A 19,753-nucleotide genomic window follows, 5' to 3' on the forward strand; every position below is an offset into this window, starting at 1 on the left:
AGCTAGGCCTGTGAGCCATGGCCGCTGAGCCTGCGCGTCCAGAGCCTGTGCTCCACAATGGGAGAGGCCACAACAGTGAGAAGCCCGCATACCGCAAAAAAAAAAAAAAAAAAACACACACAAAAAAACCTCAAAAGAAAAAGATCAAATCTGTGGTTAGCAGAGGTGGTGGTTAGGGGAGGGGAAACTGGATGAAGGCAGTCAAAAGGTATAAATTTCCAGTTATAAGATAAGTACTAGGGATATAATGTACAATACAATAAATATAATTAACAGTGCTATATGTTATATATGTAAGTTATTGGGAGTAGTCTAAGAGTTCTCACCACAAAGAAAAATATTTTTTTTCTATTTAATTTTGTTATTTTATGAGATGAATTATTGTGTGATAATCATTTAATGATGTATGCAAGTCAAATCATTATGCTGTATTCCTTATACTTATACACTGCTGTATGTGAATTATACCTCAATAAGGCTGGAAGAAAAAAAAAGAGACCCAAATTGAACTTCTGAGATGAAAAGCAGAAAAATCCCATCCAGGGGGATGGGATAAATGGCAGATTAAGCACTGCAGAATGAGATTAGTGAACTCGAAGGTACAGCAATAAAAACTATCCAAAATGAAATACACAAAGAAAAAGTAATACAAACGAACAAATAAACCCACCTACCCACAAAAGTAAGCTGCAGGGGCAACTTCAAGTGACCCAGAAAAAGGAAGGGGGGGAAGGGAATGAAGGTATTTGCTCTTTGCAATGGATCAAGAAATCATAAAAGTGATGGCAATAATCAACCCAGTAGCAAAGTATATACCTAGTGCCTAGATTCTGTTCCCCATTTCCCACTCACAGGAATTAAGGCTTTTTAAAGAAATGGCTGACCCCAGGTTTGGGACAGGAAACGCACAAAATGAGCCTGGAACATTTTGATGTGCCAAATCATAAAGGAACTGTCAAAAACCTTGTGGCTCCTGACTGAAATTAAGAATAAAAAAACTAAAAGAAAAAAAAAGTATGAGACATTTGGAGAGACTTAAACACTGACTAGAAAAAAGGACTTAAGAAACTCATCCCCAATTTTTTAGGAATAATAACTGTGTTGGGGTTATATTTTAAGTCTTTGTCTTTTGGAGATACATTCTAAAATAATTACGGATGAAAAAATATCTTTAAGATTGGTCACAAAATTATCAGGAGATACAGACAAAACAAGACTGATTGTGAGTTGATAACTTCTGAAATGGGAATGATCTATGAGGATTCATCAAACTATTCTACTTCTGTATATATGAAATATATCAAAATAAGGTATTTTAGAATGCAGATTGATTAAACAAACCAGAAAACAGAATTTTTAAGTTATTTTCATGTTCCTAGCTTTAATATTAACTTTCATCTGTTGAGAGATTACAATTTGACAATGTTATTTTAATTTGTAAGCAGTGATATAAAAATGACCATTCAGTAGCTTAAAAAACAAGAAGAACTGGGTAAAATATCAAAAGAATCTGTGAAAAAAAATTTTGTGGGAGATGGTGTAAAGGAAAAAAAAAAAAAGACACTTACTAATGTCAGTATTTTTTTATTTTTTTTATTTATTTTTATTTTTTATTTTTTTTGCTGTACGCGGGCCTCTCACTGTTGTGGCCTCTCCCATTGCGGAGCACAGGCCCCGGACGCACAGGCCCAGCGGCCATGGCTCACGGGCCCAGCCGCTCCGCGGCATGTGGGATCTTCCCGGACCAGGGCACGAACCCGTGTCCCCTGCATCGGCAGGCGGACTCTCAACCACTGCGCCACCAGGGAAGCCCCCTAATGTCAGTATTATATAAAGATCAGCTGTCCCTTAATCACTCTTCTCCCCTCACCACTCATGGAAGTAGAATGAACCCATTTATACTGAAGTCTGTATTAACTTCCTAGTTCAGAGTCCTGTGATACTTCAATATGAGAAAGGACAGTGCTCCAGAGAAAAAGCAGTATGCTCAGATACAATGAAAAATACAGATATATAGCTCCATGCAGGTATACCTGTGTTGTGAAAAGAGACGAGGGGCAGGAGAATGACATAATCCATTAAACCTTAACTCAGTGCTCTGCGTTTTATCCTTTCTAATCTCTAGAAGCAGCAAATAATGCAGTAGCCAAGAAAGCTGGGAGACAAGTAGGAGGAAGGGCAAAGAGAAATGGCTAAGGATAAAGGGAGAAATGAATAAAATAGGAACTCAGTGGATAGAAACTACAGAGAAACCATCTGGTAATGTCTGGAAAATATCTTAGAGCTTGAAATTCAAATCTAATAAGATATTTCAATAGTTAAAAACAAAGCCTTCTTGCTTAGGGTCAAATAAAGGTACTCAGCATTACTGAGGAGACTATTTAGAATACTTCTACAGTTTTACTATAATATTCCCAAATTAATAGGAAAATGTGGCACAGTGAGAAACATTACAAGATCAAGAAATAGGGAAACAGAACCTAACGGCCATCATGACATCCTGTATGGTTTTATTTCATGGTTAGCCTTCCTCTCAATTCTTTGAAAACATGCATACCACACACACACAGAGTAAGTCATCTATGAAATGACCACAACAGACATAAAATGATGATTCATATGGAATGCTTCTTGTACCACTTTCCTTAGAGATTTGGGGAAGGGGGGGATTTGATATACATTTCTCCAAGGAAGTAACTGAAAACTAACTTCAGAATGATAGATAAAATCTTTATGTTATCACCTGTTCTCTCTCCTTTTTCATCCTCTCTCCTTGCTTCTCTGTTCAAATCTCTAACCATAGTCCACATGATTAGAGATGGGACCTATGTAGCCCATCTCCTTAAAAAAAGATCATCACTGGCAATTAAAAATGTGTGCTAAGAGAAGCTAAACATGCAGGGAAAGTAGAATGATATATGCAGTGTCTTTTCTTATACATTTTAAAATAGTTTATAAACAGGTTTCAGACTCTCCAATCCAAGTGAGATTCTTCTTCATCTTTCATTCTGAAAAATGTGATAGGCCTTTACAAGCATAGCTGTTGCAACAACCTTTCAATTACTTCCGTGCATGTCACTCTGATATTAACCTGTGGGGGAAAAAGTAGCTAACATTCCTTTCAACTTTAAAATTCTAAAATTCCGGATCAAAACATAAAACAAGTCAGTTTTTCCATTATGACAGAATGAGAACAATTACACCTGTTTAGATTTTAAGCATACATGTACAGCCTCTTAAATACTGAGATAAAATTCTTGTTTACCCAGTATTTCTTTCTTTTTTTGAAATTTTAATTAATTTATTTATTTTTGGCTGCACTGGGTCTTCATTGCTGCGTGTGGGCTTTCTCTAGTTGCGGTGAGGTGGGGCTACTCTTCGTTGAGGTGCAGGGGCTTCTCACTGCGGTGGCTTCTCTTGTTGTGGAGCATGGGCCCTAGAGTGCACGGGCTTCAGCAGTTGCAGATCGCAGGCTCTAGAGCACGGGCTCAGTAGTTGTGGCGCATGGGCTTAGTTGCTCTGCGGATCTTCCTGGACCAGGGATCGAACCCATGTCCCCTACATTGGCAGGCAGATTCTTAACCACTGGACCACCAGGGAAGTCCTTTACCCAGTATTTCTCATTAACTCCATTAAAATTTCTGCGCTAATTGATAAAAATCATAGAAGCTACTTACTAGTACAAGGTTCTTTTCTTAAAAAGTTTCTTTTGGGTTTGGTTTTAATTTGCCTGAAAAAAGGAAAAAAGTGTAAAACCAATAGCCTAAAAAATCACAACATACGAAGAGAGACCCGATTCATATCTGTGTTCAAAAGTTTACAATAAAATAAAGTAATTTGATTATAGTTTGTTTTGAGAGAAGAGACCAGTGCTACCTGTACAAATCTTGTTCCTTTCTTTGGGATAAAGTTATTTCATGATTTGTTTTCAAATAGGTTTTAAAAAGGATACGTGTTCCATTAACTCCTGATATTTTAAAGTCATCTAGTAGTTGAACAACCATTTCTCTATTTGGATCATTAGGATCTGAATTGCGAACCTATAACAGGGAAGAAACAATGCTTAGCAAAAGGGAAACCATAGAAATAAACCAAATGGTGGTGGGGGAGGGGATACCTGCAGCAAATAGAACAAAGGATTACTCCAAGAAAGAGCTCATACAAATCTATGAGACAAACATAAAATTTTAATAGCTCAAACAAAGAACTTAATATAAGCAGTTCACAAAAGAAAACACAATCAACAAAGACTATTGTTTAATTATACCATCTTGCTACTCCCAAATTAACTGCTAGTTACCAGACCAGGAGGAATTCAGGAGCTTTTGCAGGATGCAGTCAACCATAGCACTAACCATACTGTTTATTCAGCCTTCATTTTTTTTCATAGAAAAACTTTCTGAGGGAAGGAAGCAGTACACTGATTTACTTTGGGGCATGACCTCCTTATCTTATCACAGACTGGCACTTCGAAAAGTACTTCCTTGGAGCTCTCCTGGTCTAGCTTCCTCACTTTACAAATGAAAAACCTAAGGCTCAGAAGAAATAAAAAGATGAGTTGAAGGATATATTTGGATAGAGCTGGCCCTAAAACTCATGTTTTCTAACTCTGAGTTTAAGCTCCTTCTACTACACTGACATTTACTAATTTGTAACAAAACTGAAAATAAGTTTTTGATAATATTTACCTAAGTTTCCAGGTAATAAAGGGAATTAGTAAAAATACAGTGCTTATTTTTATATATTTGTATAAGATTTTAAAACAAAATAGATATTATATATTTATTCACACAACTTTTTTTAACTATAGCAGGAAAGAAAAACATTCTTTGTGCTATCTGGCACATAAAACATACTCAATAAACATTTCTGTTTATTTGCAAGGTTATTTTCCATTGTATATGTAGGGAGAATTCCCATCACAGCATATTCCACCAGTTCCCTACCACATACACAGGATGTGTAAATACTGTCTTCCTCTACCTCTTTAAGGATACTGGAACTTTACAGTAAAAATGAGCCATGCCAAAGAGTATACACTTGGCATATCTTAACTGAATAAAACTTTATTTATTTATAATGCTTTGCAGCTCACAAATACAATCTAATACTTACTGATTTCAGCAACCGGATTTCATCAAGCGCTGTTTCCGTATAATGTTCAGCACTTTTAACTACTTTCATTGCCACAAACTTCTTCCCCCTAAGAAACAAACAGGCAATTAAGACTAAATGCTCTACCTTTATGTTAGGAAGCTAAGATTTAACTATAACTGGGAGACAGCGACAGAAGTACAAACATTGATTTCATATTTCCCTGTACTCAAACACGAACTACTACTATGGGATCACCTGTACCTCTTAATAGCACTAACTGGCCAAATATAACTTAGGAGAAGAAGAAAATCTGTTCCTGGGTAATGTCAGTCACCAAACATTCCCTCTAAGTTAAAATCTACTTTCTGAATGTTCCGTGAATCCAAGTAAAACCATGAAGTGCGGATAAATAAGGGGGAAAGCTCCACCAAATCAGAAGTATTCTGTATATCTGTATAGCAAAACCTAAAAGGTTAAAAGCTATAATACTTTCCTCTAAGAAGCCAGAAGAAATACTTGGGTGAAAAACTGATAAAAAATTAAGCACACAGATAGCAACTGCTGTCTCACCAAAGATAGATGGTACACTTTTAGGTAAACATCCAATGTTAATTGCCTGTGATTTTTATGTAGAGAAGTTTTACACTGAACGAATGGCTGAACAAATCTGTTATCAAAACAAAATACAAAAAAATAGGTAATTTCACAAAGGTTGGTCTAGGGCATCATCCAAAAATTTAGCTCTACTCCAATGAGAAAAACTATGAACTTATATACTACACTTTCTTTGGGTATTTGTAATGTTTTGAATTTGGGAGTTTCAAGCGCCTTAGTGATACTAATTTAATCAATCTTGTGTCTCCTCTAAGCTGACTCTTCACCCAGGAAAGTCATTTGCCCAAGAACATAAAGATTCGCAGTAATAAGATTCTTATCAAGACATCAGTCTAGAGCTTAGACTAAAAGTGGAAAATCAGACACAAACATTTAGGAATCACCTAATTCTCTTGCAGGATCACTAAAACTTACTGAATATCCCATGATAACCACACTGTTGAAAAGTGTCCCCAGCCCAACTTTCGGATCACATGATATCTCCCATTGAATAGATCTCCGATTTTCACAAGATGATAACCTCCTGGAAGAAACAACGGGAGGGAAATAGTCACTTAAGTAGTAGGAAAAGGTATCTCACAACACGTTTTTCAACATCTATACACCTTTTAGCAAATAAAAATGGTTTCTTCTAACACAACCAACTCAACAAAAGAAAATGTTAAGTTAGCAACACAGTATTATTGAGCTCATGTTACAAAAAATATCTTAAAGAATAAGAGTAATGATTTAGAGTGAGCAAGTGATGCTTTGTGGAACAACCAATAATTACTTAAAAAAATAAGTCATCCTCAAACAAAAAGAAGGTTATGTTTCACAACATTCTTGCCCCTCAGTAATCCAAGATTTATCTAAACATATAAATCTATTTTGAGACTAGTTGTAGTCTCAGGATGTTTTTTAGGAGAGAGATTAATGAATTCCATTTATTTAACTTTAAAAAAAGAAATTGCTTTTCTAAAACATAAAAACCAGGAAGGCCTGAAAAGGCTGCCAACAGTGGCAGGAATCAAGGGATTTAAACATGCATCTCTGCCTACTGAGAAGAAGAACCAGGTTCTCCCCAATGATTAAGAGATATTCTGTTATAAGATCCTACCCAAATAGGGAGGGTGGGAGGGAGGGAGGGAGGGAGGGAGACGCAAGAGGGAAGGGATGTGGGAACAGATGTATATGTATGACTGATTCACTTTGTTATAAAGCAGAAACTAATAAAAAACAAAAAACAAAAAAAACAAAGAAGATCCTACCCAAGAATCCTGGAAAGTTTCATAATAGAAACAGAAAAGATAACAGGCAACTGTATGACACAGTTTAAGTATCTATAATTCCAGTTTAATGTATCTTAGTAATCATCACTTTGAGAAAAGAATAGTGAAAGGTGTTTTTCAAAAGTCTACATACCAAATCTTACCACTGGTTACTTCTGGGTGGCAGCATTACAGACGGCTTTTGTTTTCTTTTTGTTTAACATATTTCTGAAATTTTCTAAGGTAAATATGCACTATCATTTTTTTATTTTTTTTGCGGTACGCGGGCCTCTCACTGTTGTAGCCTCTCCCATTGCGGAGCACAACCTCCGAACGCTCAGGCTCAGCGGCCATGGCTCACGGGCCCCGCTGCTCCGCGGCATGTGGGATCTTCCCGGGCCGGGGCACGAACCCGTGTCCCCTGCATCGGCAGGCGGACTCTCAACCACTGCGCCACCAGGGAAGCCCTGCACTATCATTTTTAAGGAGCAGAAACAAATTTAATTTAAACTAAGCTTTAATTAAGTCAAAGTAAAAGGAAATACTAATTCCTATACTTAGAGAAAAGGATGCAATAAGCAGAAAGCATCAATACTGTTTACGCTGACAGACCAAATATTCAAATGAAAAACTGCATATACATGGATCACATCTTACTTAGTATCTCCTCACAGAAAATCTTACCTTTACAATAATCATTGGGATCTTCCTGCTCATCATCATCAGATCCCAGAATCTCCTCTTCCTGCTCTGGGAGGTCACTCTCAGAGTGGGGAGCAGAGCCTCGGTGCTGAGTTTCAGATCTAAGAAATAATACAAACATGTTCATTCCATATGGACAGAAGAAAACAGGACCAATTAACAGATACTACAAACAGAATGTATGTAGTGGCAGCCTAGGAAAACATTACCTATCACTTTACCTCATGTTAGGAAAATATTAGTTTTTAAAAAGTCAGTACATGATTAAATAAAATCTGGAAAATATATAAAAGTACAAAGGGAAAAAATTACTTGAATCTCAATATCCAAACAAAATTGCTGATAAAACTACCAGACCTTCTTCCAGTAATCTGCTGTATTTTTATAAAAATATATATCGGTAATCACATGCTTTATAAACAAATCTGTATCCGGCTTTGCCTATTATACTATAAACTTTCCCCCTTATACCTATGCAATCTCTTAAGTCTTACATATTTCCCTTAGAAGTATCACTATTTACTCTGGTACATTCTGCTCAGCTGGACATTTGTTTCTAATTTTTCACTACTAAAAAATAAAGCTGTTGAGTATTTTTAGATAATCTTTATTCTGTATTTAGAATTATTTCCCTAAAGTTAAACTACCAGATAAAGATAGAAACATTTACCCTATTTATAAAAATAACATGTTAGGACTTCCCTGGTGGTGCAGTGGTTAAGAATCCACCTGCCAATGCAGGGGACACGGGTTCGATCCCTGGTCTGGGAAGATCCCACATGCCGCGAAGCAACTAAGCCTGTTCGCCACAACTACTGAAGCCTGCACCCTAGAGCCCACGTGCCACAACTACTGAGCCCACGCACCACAACTACTGAAGCCCGTGCACTCTAGTGCCCACGTACCACAACTACTGAGGCTGTGTGCCACAACTACTGAAGCCCACGCGCCTAGAGCCCATGCTCTGCAACAAAAGAAGCCACCGCAAGGAGAAGCCTACGCACAGCAGTGAAGACCCACTGCAGCCAAAAAAAAAAAAAAAAAGTTAAATGTAGGAAATTTGGAAAATAATTATTTTGTTAGATCTCTACTCTGAACATATTAACACTTTGGACTATTTCCTTCCAGTCTGTGGCTGTGAACAGTTTTTAGGATTATTACATAGTATGACTTTTTTGATAGGGTTGTAGTGAATTACATCTCCAGCTACATATGGGCTTCCAGTATTTAAGTATTACTAAGTTCAGAAAACTTAACTTATTTAACAGGTAAAAATGTTATCTCGTTTTATAATGTATTAAACACTTTCAAATTGATTCCTTTCTCTACATGCCGTCAATTAGCTGTATCAAAATTTTTGAGGACTGAGTAGTAGTTCAGGAGGCAGAAAGACTTGGAATTGCATTCAGGTTCTGACACTTATTAGCTGCCTGATTCGTAAAGCTTTAAGCAAAAGAAACAGTGTCCACAGCACTCTTTTCAGTAGTTGTAGGAAAAGGAATTTTAATTCCCATTTTCCAGTATTTTATTTGTGTTTTCAAACCTGTTTCATCAGATTGTTTTTTCAAAAGATTCAATTTAACAGAAAATTATAATAACAGAATCAGTTACATGGGCTGTTGAGACATAAGAAATACCTTGGCAAGCATTACTAGATTTATTAGATTTCTGGTGGCCATTCCAACCTGCCTCAATTCTTGGTACTTTTTTGTCCCCCAGAGGACACAAAAGTAGTTATAAAACTGCATAATTCAACGTGTTCATTCTCAGTGAAAACATGTCTTTGGGAAATTTATTCAGTATGGAACTACCTGGCTTACTTTCCTAAGTGGAAATAATGAGCCTGAATGAACATTTCCAAATTTATGATTAAGACATGTTTCTAAAACAAATTCTCTGATTTCAAACTTGTTGCCTTTTACAATTAAAATTTCATTTTAATAACTACAATTGAGAAATTTTTGAAAAGTAGTGAAATATAACTAGCGAAAAACAGACATGAAAATGTTGGAATATTACAATTCCACAAGTATCATGGGAGTAGTAAAGTTAAAAATTTATTTTTTAAAGGTTCGCAACATTTTTGGAAGAATATGTATTTGTGAAGTTGTTTTTAGTTATAAAACCGAACATTATTAAGTATCATTCCCAGTTCAAGGATTCAAAAAGGAATTATAAGTTCCAGGTCTCAATGTAAAATACAAGTCTCTATCCTGACCATGGCTGGTACAGAAGAAAATCCTGTCTCATTCTAAATCAATAAGAGAAATTGATCAACTAAGGGGGAAAAAATCCTATTTTTAACTTTCAAATTTCATTAAAAAATACACTTCATTTATATTTATTAATTTTAAGTATATACATGTCTTAAATGTTCTGTCATCTCTGTGTGTGTTGGATGTCCTGTGTCCTCAATCCCAGTCTTCCTCTATCTTGATTTACTCCATTTTCATAGTGCGCATTTATCAGTAACTTCTGGAGAATGAGTGCATGGGAGGTAAATTTATTAAGATCTCTCCTATCTTTATTTTATTTTATCCTCATCCTTGACTGCCAGTCTGGGTATAAAATAAATTGCTCTGTTGCATTCTAGCTTTCAGTGGTGCTGTTGACAAGTCCATCAATGCCTTCTGAGCTTTGAAATAGGGCTTGTTTTTCTCCCTGGAAGGTGTTTTTTGGTTTGTTTTTTGTTTTGAAGGACCTTCTCTTTAATCCTCATGTTCTGAAATTTCCAGAGTGGCTTTAAAAAAAATCCATCTTGCTAAGTACTTTCTATGTACTTGCAAAACAGAGATTCATTCAGTTGAGAAAATTTCCTGTAATTCACTGAAAATTCAATCTTCTTCATATTGTCTACTCTCTCTGGAACTCCCCCCACCCCGCCAGATTCTGGATCTACTGGCCTACTTCATTAATCTTCTTATATTTTCTCTTATTTATGCATCTTTAAGTTTTTCATTCTACTTTCGAGATTTATCTTCCTAACTTGCATTATCCTTTAAATTTCTACCATATTTTAGTTTCCCATACTTTTTTTTTTCTCTCTTGAACATTCCTTTTCGACAGACTCCTATGCCTTCTTTTCTCTTCCCAATATGATTTATAGTTTTTAAGTTTCCTTCTGATCCCTGCATTGTCTTGGCTTTCTCAAACTGCCCATGTTTTACTAATGCTATGCTTTTATACATGATGTCAATCAACGAATATCAGACAAATGAAAAAAGCCTCTGTCAGAGGAAGGCAAAAATGGCCTGGCAACCACAAGCCCCTCACGTTAAATATTGCCTTTTAATGACATCCTCAGTCTAATTTTTTCCCAGCCTCGTGCCAAAACACACACACACACACACCAGTTTTACTGACTAAAGGTCCCAGTTTTAGACATAAAGAATAGACTTGTGGTTGTCAAGCAGGAGGGGGTGGGAGAGGGATGGGCTGGGAGTTTAGGATTAGCAGACGCAAACTATTATATATAGAGAATGGATAAACAATAAGGTCCTACTGTATAGCACTGGGGACTATACTCAATATCCAGTGATAAACCATAATGGAAAGGAACATGAAAAAGAACATATTTATATGTATAACTGAATTACTTTGCTGTACAACAGAAATTAACACAACACTGTAAATCAACTATACTTCAATAAAATAATTTTTTAAAAAAGCCTCTGTCAGAAAAAGACAAAAAACAAAAAGAAAATTTGAGAAAACAGAGATAGTTACTATTAGATAATGAGGATATGACATGATTAAAGAGCTCAAAATCACTATAACTTTGATTGATGGTTGTTATAAGAAAACAGTATAAAAAATCTGAATACTACAGAAAGAAATTTCAGCTTATTAACATTTGAAAGTGAAAACAATTCTTCCTAGAACAAAAAAGGAGAGTTCTAAAATACTTTCAATCTGTGATTTTAAACTCTTCATATCTATTTTCATGCCTCAAGTATTTGCTATTCATATTCAGAAGACAAAAACTGTATCAGTACTTTAAAGCTCTCAAAGCATATAAAATTTAACCCAGTACATCTACAAAATCTCTAATATAAACTGAAATGGACAACAGATCAAATTTTAATAGCAGTATGCTTCCAAAGGAGTCAATTTATAACCTGATCAAAACACCAGAATGTTAGAAATAGGAATATATTTGGCTGTGGTACAGAATAGAGCCAAGGCAAAAATCTGGGAGAAAGGCAGAAAGTAGCAGAAAAGCTTGACAGATTTGACACAGAAACTCTGGAGTGTGAACAAAGAGATGATAAAAGCCAAATTAGAGTGTTTTCTCTTATTTCCAAGGATCCTTTCAAGATTCCATTTCTGGTATAATCATCACTAATCACCCAAATAAATAGTAAAACCAAAGTACCAAACAAAAATTTACTGAATTTTTTGCAGCCAAATATTATATATTCATAACTATCATAAATATGCTATTTATGAGTTTTCACTTAAACATTTCATGAATTTATATACTCAAACTAGCCACGTGAGCTCCCCACTCCCCTGTTTTCTAAAGAATAAATGAAGAAATTCTTATAGCTCAAAACAAAAATACCCTGCAAACTCTATTCTAACTCACTAAAATTGGTTTATAACCTACTAGTGGGTTGGGTTTGAAAAATACTGTCCTAGAAATTACCTTTCACTTCTTTAGTGAGATATAATTCACATGCCATAAGCTCACCAATCTAAAGTGTACAGTTCAGTGGTTTTAGTATATTCAGAGTTGTGCAATATCACCACAAACTAAATTTAGAACATTTTCATTCCCCCCACCCCGGCAACCCCAAAAGCCCCAAACCCATTAACAATCACTCACCATTACACTCTTCCCCCAGACTCTGGGAAACACTAGTCTACTTTCTGTCTCTATGAATTTGCTTATTCTGCATATTTCATATACACAGAGTCACATATTATGCAGTCTTTTGTGACTGACTTCTTTCACTTAACATGTTTTCAAGGTTTATCCATGTTGTAGGATGTATCAGTACTTCACTACTTTTTATGGCTGAACAATATTCCATTATATGGATAGAACACATTTTAATTTAACCATTAATCAGTTGATGGACATTTGGGTTGTTTCTACTCTTTAGCTATTATGAATCTTGCTGCTCTGAACACCCTAGAAGGAGCATATACAATTGTGTTCACAGCAGCACTGTTTGTAATAACGAAAAGCAGGAAACAACTAAATGTCCATCAAGAGGAGAATGGGTAAGTTATAGTATATATATATATTTTTTTGCGGTACTCGTGTCTCTCACTGTTGGGGCCTCTCCCGTTACGGAGCACGGGCTCTGGAGGCGCAGGCTCTGTGGCATGTGGGATTTTCCCGGACCGGGACACGAACCCGTGTCCACTATATCGGCAGGCGGACTCTCAACCACTGCGCCACCAGGGAAGCCCAGTTATAGTATTTTGATATAATAAAATATTATACCCAACAGTGAAAATGAATAAGCTACATGCATCAGCTTGAATAAACTGCACAAACATAAGATGGAATGCAAATAGCAAGCTGCAGAATAAATACAATGCATCACCTTCAATCAAATTTTTAAAACATACAAAACAGCCAATATATAGTTAAAATATAAAGAATTACACAACTGCAACGAGTAGGTAAATAATTCCTAGAGATCTAACACACAGTACAGTGATTACAGACAATAAAACTGTATTACAAACATGAAACTTTCTAAGAGACTAGATCTTAACTGTTCCCACCACTGGAAGAAATAATAATTATGAGATGTAACAGAGGTATTAGCTAATACTACAATGGCAATCATAATGTGATATAAATCCATCAATGCGATATAAATCCATCAAATCAATAGGTTGTACACTTTAAACTTACACAATATGTCAATTATATCTGTTTTTAAAAAGCTGAGAAAAAAGAATGAAAAAAGGAACAACACAAAAGAAATACAGGACAAATTCAGGACAGCTATTAACTCCACAAGTGAACTATAATATAGAGATATGATCAAGGAGGAGTATACGTGGGCATCACCTGTACAGTAATGAGATTTTCTTAAGCTGGGTAGGAGCTACCATGTTATTATTTCTTCTTTTATTCTTTTTTCTTTTTTTGTATATGTCAAATATTTTGTTTAAAAAATATTGGCTCTGATTGCTTTCAAGTTCAAGTATGAATCTAACATATGGTTGGCTTATTGAGATTTTGCTAAAACATTATCATACACTTGGGAATCTTATTGACCTTATCCATCAAGTTACCCTCAAAAGTGACTTTATTTTGCTTCTCTCAGGTTAATCATGGCTTTATCACAACATACAAATGATGGCAATGGGGAAAGGGGAGAGATTCAACTGCATGCCTAATTCATGAAAAAATCTATACCTGCACAAAAATTTTCTATAGTTAACTTAGATTCTTCTGTTTGTTTATAGAGAATAAACAATTCAAATAAATGAAAAGTATACAGAGAGAATTTAAATAACAAACAAGTTTGATCTAAATTGATATATTCATATATGTAACTTTATATCCATTCTTTCCAAACATTGAAAAAAATTGGCATACTAGAGAATAAAATGAAAATATCTTGGCAGATCTTGATTTAAAGAGGAAATGAAATTAAAAATTTCAAAGTATTTAGGTATAAGTGCATTACATGTTAAAATCTATGACATACTCAGCTTTACTCAAGAGAAAAATTTATAACCATGAGTATACCAATTAGAAAACAAGAAAAGCTGTTGTTAACTGAATAAAGAGCTAGAAATAAAAGGAGTAAAATTTTAACTCTAAATTGAAAATTAATTATTTGAAAAAGATTAATAAGATAGATAAGCCTCTGGCAAAACTAATTTTAAAAAACCCCACAGGGATATAACAATCATGGAGATTAAAAAATTGAAGAGTCACCCCTAAAAGGCAACAAGGTCAGTTGGTCAGACAGTAAGGTCAAGTGCTACTACATTTTCAACGAAGAATACCAGTTAATAAAGTGTACCACTGTATCTCTAAGAGTTGGAAAAGCTTTCCAGTTAATTTGAGAGCACTAGCATAACCCTGACATCCAAAGCAGAAGAGAATAACACACATGCATGCACGTGTGTGCGCGTGTGCACACACACACACACCAAACAGAAACCTACTGGTCAGTTTCACCAGTGAACTTCATATTCAACTACTGAATATTGTAATATTCACAAGCAGACATAAAAGGATAATTCCAACAGGAAACTTACTGTTATTCACTATTTAATATATGTACAGAAGAAAACTCTTAGAAAAATTATGAAGACATCTGACAAAATTCAAGATGCATTTAAGACTGAAACACTTCGTAGTCTAGGAACGAAGTGGAGAGAAACTTACTCAACTCAGTTATCTATTAGAAAATCACAGAAACATACGAGCATTCCCACAAAAGACAGATGTTCATCACAATTACACAGTTTAATGGCTACTTTTCAAAGTTGTACTTGCAGTAACAGATAATAATTTAAGGCAAGAAAAAGAACCAGAACTGTCACCATTACAAAGTGGCTATTTACCTAGAAAATTGGAGAAAAATAACCGAAAAATTAGTACAACCAATAAAGGGTTTTAGGAAGAAACAAACTACCATACAAATTACAGAAACAAAAGTATTTCTACATAATGGCAATAACCAATAAAAAATGTAATAGATAAAAAGCAATAAATTTGCAACAGCAACAGCTCTAAAATCTAGAAACACACACATCTGAAGGGTATATGATGCTTTAACAAACCAACAAAAGCAAGCTATAGAATACTCCTAGATGGGAAGAATCAAACCTTTAAGTGTCTATTTTCCAGAAAGTAATCCATAAATTCAAAACAATCTCAACTGAAAGCAACATGGTATTCTGTAGAACCTGACCAGTAAAATCTTGGAAAAGGAAATTAGCAAAAACAGCCAAAAAATTTTCAAACAAGAGAAATAATTGGGAATTTGGCCCCCAGATAGCAAAATATAACACTATAGTAATTAAAACTCTGTAGTCCTGGTACTGGATCAGAATGAAATCTAGCCACAGACTCAAATAAATATGAGAATTTAGTATTAAATAAAATTGCATTTCAAAACAACGAGAAAAACTGAAGTTGTTTGGGAAAGGGGTCCTTCTAAGAGGGAAGCAGGAAGGTCAGAGTGAGATATGATGACAATACAAGGAAGGGGCCATGAGCCAAGGAATGCAGGCAACTCAACCTCTAGAAGTTGGAAAAGACAAGGAAATGGATTCTTCCCTAGAGCCTACAGAAGAAACAACACGCTGCTGACCCATTTTAGACTTCTAATTCACAGAACTGTAAGATAATAACTTTGTGTTGCTTTAAGCTACTAAATTTATAGCAGCCATAGGAAACTAATACAGCAGCCTAGCATTACTCAAACTAATAACATGCCAGTTCAAGAAAACATTCAAATGTTCTATAAATGCATGAAAAGATGTCAAATCAATAGTAACAGAGAAAAAATTAAAACAAAGATCAATTTTTTGCCCAGTGCCTTGGGAGAAATCAAAAAGCAATTTCATATATTGACAAGGATTTGGAAGGAGTGGGTAGGCACTCTTTTATGCTGTTGATGGGAATAAAATTGGTGAAGTCTTGGGCTTCCCTGGTGGCGCAGTGGTTGAGAGTCCACCTGCCGAGGCAGGGGACACAGGTTCGTGCCCAGGTCAGGGAAGATCCCACATGCCACGGAGCGGCTAGGCCCGTGAGCCATGGCCGTTGAGCCGGTGCGTCCGGAGCCTGTGCTCCGCAACGGGAGAGGCCACAACAGTGAGAGGCCTGCGTACCGTAAAAAAAAAAAAAAAAAAATTGGTGAAGTCTTTGTGAAAGGTAATTTGGCAGTTTAAAGTTTAAAAAATATATATCCTTTGACTAAGTAAGTTTATTTCTGGGAGGCAACAGTTATGGAATATCAAGAACACAGGTACTACCTGAAGGGTAACTTCTTGAACTGGGAGTCACTTAACATCCCAAGCCTCAAAAATGACTATTTATAAAATGGGGATAGTAGCTGCTATGAGAATTTGACATTTAATGTCATTAGCATAATGCTTAGTACACAGGTAGTATTACTTGACACATACTACCTACTATTAATGCATTCTAAAGTACACGTATATTTAAAATAACTTGTTGATGAGGATGTGGAGAAATTGGAACCTTTGTGCATTTTGCTGAGATATAAAAATGGTGCAGCTGCTATGAAAAACAGTATGGTGAGTCCCTCCAAAATTAAAAATAGAATCACCATATAATTCAACAATTCCTCTAGGTATATACCTAAAGAATTGAAAGCAAGGACTCAAAATGTTTACTGGGTATAGGGTTTCAGTCATACAAAATGAAAAGTGTCATGGGGATAGATGGTGGTGATGGTTGCACAACAATGTGAATGTATTTAATACGACTAAACTGTACACTTAAAAATGGTTAAGGGCCTCCCTGGTGGCGCGGTGGTTGAGAGTCCGCCTGCCGATGCAGGGGATACGGGTTCGTGCCCCGGTCTGGGAGGATCCCATATGCCGCGGAGCGGCTGGGCCCGTGAGCCATGGCCGCTGGGCCTGCGCATCCGGAGCCTGTGCTCCGCAACGGGAGAGGCCACAACAGTGAGAGGCCCGCATACCGCAAAAAGAAAAAAAAAAAAAAAAAAAAATGGTTAAGATGGTGGGGACTTCCCTGGTGGTCCAGTGGATAAGACTCCCTGCTCCCAATGCAGGGGGCCCAAGTTCGATCCCTGCTTAGGGAACCAGATCCCACATGCACACCACAACTAAAGAGTCTGCATGCCACTACGAAGGACCCCATGTGCCACAACTAAGACCCAGCACAGCCTAAATAAATAAATAAATAAATTCAATGTTCTTTTTTAAATATTTATTTTTAAAAATGGTTAGGATGGTAAATTTTGTTATGTGTATTTTACCACAATTTTAAAAAAAAGATCAACATAGGAAAAAAAACAATGCCAAAACACTATGAGTGGACTTGTTAACAGTGCCTTAGCATGATGCTGTGATGTCACACAGTATCTAGAGTCCTAGATCTTTTAATTAAGCAGGAAATAAATACTGAAGCAAAAAATAAAAAAGTCATCACTTTATTGTTAGTGTAAAATAAATGAATATAACTTGTAATCAATAGCAGCAGTTAAGTAATTGATGGCACATCCATATAATAGAGAGGTACTATCAAGGAAAGTTAAGACACACCATTACAATGAAAAAGACAAGTAACTGGATAAGACAGATAGGTAGGTAGATTAGCTATAGTGTAATCCATTTAATAGCTGATTCACTTCATTGTACAGCAGAAACTAATACAACAGTGTAAAGTAATTATCCTCCAATAAAAAATAAAATAAAATAAAATGTATATAGGTACATATATTAGTATACAAACATATTGAGAGGGGTTTAAAGGATACAGACAATTGTTGATAGAGTTCCCCTCCTGGAAATGGTGAAGGAATAAGGATGTGGGGGAATATAAAAGGGACTTTTCATATTTTGTCTTATATAATACAATTCTGAATTGTTGGAATCTTTTCCTATGAGAATTACTCATGAAATATTCACATCATTTCAAAAACACACAAAATTACAACAAATACAACTCACTGTTATGTTGGGAAGAGTGCAGGGACACTGGACTGCTACTCTCATACTCAGCTTCTTCTGTCTGGCATCATTTTCCTTTCAGGAAATAACCCTCCACAGCTTGGCAAGGCTACTAATCACCTGGTCCTATCCACCCTACCTTCCCATAGGTAGGTACCTCCCTTGCATGATCTAAGCAAGATTAGAAACCTTTAGGGAAGGAAATAATGGACGCTGGAAGCTCTACTTCTGAAATCTTAAGCAATACGGACCAAGGAGTTGTCAGAGGGGATTACTGTCACCAAATAGGAAGAAAATGTCTGAGAATGATATTAAAACACAGGAAAATAAAGCTAAGACATTCACTGGCTAGGAGTGGAGAAAAACAGGCAAATCCACGGAGATATATTCAGAGTCCAGCCTCATAGATCCCTACCTATTAACCCCTCTAGATATAGTCTAAGAAGTGAGTTTGAATTTGGTTATTTATAACAAGAAGCATTCTAAATAGGTCATATACATATACATAATTAGGCAATAATCACAACAATTTTGAACTATTTCACTTATAAATATTTATCCTAAAAATTAAGATAATCACACACTCACCACATACTTTACACCAATGATATACCTAGTTTTGATATTCTTACAGAAGAAGCAACCATTGGGGGAAACCGGATGAAGGGTACCTGGGACCTCCCTGTCTTATCTTTGCAACTTCCTGTGAATCTGCAATTATTTTATTTATTTATTTATTGCGTTACGTGGGCCTCTCACTGTTGTGGCCTCTCCCACTGCGGAGCACAGGCTCCGGATGTGCAGGCTCAGCGGCCATGGCTCATGGGCCCAGCTGCTTCACAGCATGTGGCATCTTCCCGGACCGGGGCACGAACCCACGTTCCCTGCATCGGCAGGCGGACTCTCAACCACTGCACCACCAGGGAAGTCCATGCAATTATTTTAAAATAAAAAGTTTTTTTTAATTATGGAAAAATTAACATATGCACAAAGATTTAGGCACAATGATGGCTATCACAGCATTTATTAAAGCAAAGAGCTAGAAACAAAAACTTTAATAGATTGCATAATTATATCATCTCCCCACTCAAAGACAATAAAACTAAAATAAAGAATAAAGTTATAAATCTACCACATGTAGAAACAGGGAGAGGGAGCAATGCTCTGGCAACCTAGGAAAAAACGTGTAGGGTGAGCTGAAGTGGAGAAGGGGGATAGGAACACAGGTGTGAGAAGAGGGATGGTAAAGAGGGAGGTTAACTGAAGGTTTGTATAACAAAGTTGACACCTTACATTTACCCTGCAGGGAAAAAAGAAAAGGAGGGTTATTCTCTAAAGAGAGTGAACAAAACTGGAAAGAGCAAAGGCTGTTAGTGTAGATGATGGTATCCCACAGTAAAATTTTCCAGATTCTGGTGCCCAGCATCACTGACAGATCC

The 19,753-nt window shown here is 36.1% G+C and overlaps 1 protein-coding gene across 3 annotated transcripts in view; it reads right to left on the reverse strand.

Moving 5' to 3' along the window:
- Positions 1-19,753, reverse strand: part of SRPK1 (SRSF protein kinase 1) — an 87,343-nt gene that overhangs the window by 30,579 nt on the left and 37,011 nt on the right. For all 3 annotated transcript variants that reach the window (XM_082639481.1, XM_082639483.1, XM_082639482.1), the window contains 4 exons: positions 7,647-7,765; positions 6,127-6,235; positions 5,116-5,203; positions 3,953-4,040 (listed from right to left, as the gene is read on the reverse strand). In XM_082639481.1, the coding sequence (XP_082495607.1) occupies positions 3,953-4,040; positions 5,116-5,203; positions 6,127-6,235; positions 7,647-7,765 (404 nt within the window). The remainder of the gene's footprint in view (positions 1-3,952; positions 4,041-5,115; positions 5,204-6,126; positions 6,236-7,646; positions 7,766-19,753) is intronic.

The sequence above is a fragment of the Mesoplodon mirus genome (assembly GCF_964341445.2).
Source record: "Mesoplodon mirus genome assembly, chromosome: 12".
Taxonomy (NCBI): Eukaryota; Metazoa; Chordata; class Mammalia; order Artiodactyla; family Ziphiidae; genus Mesoplodon; species Mesoplodon mirus.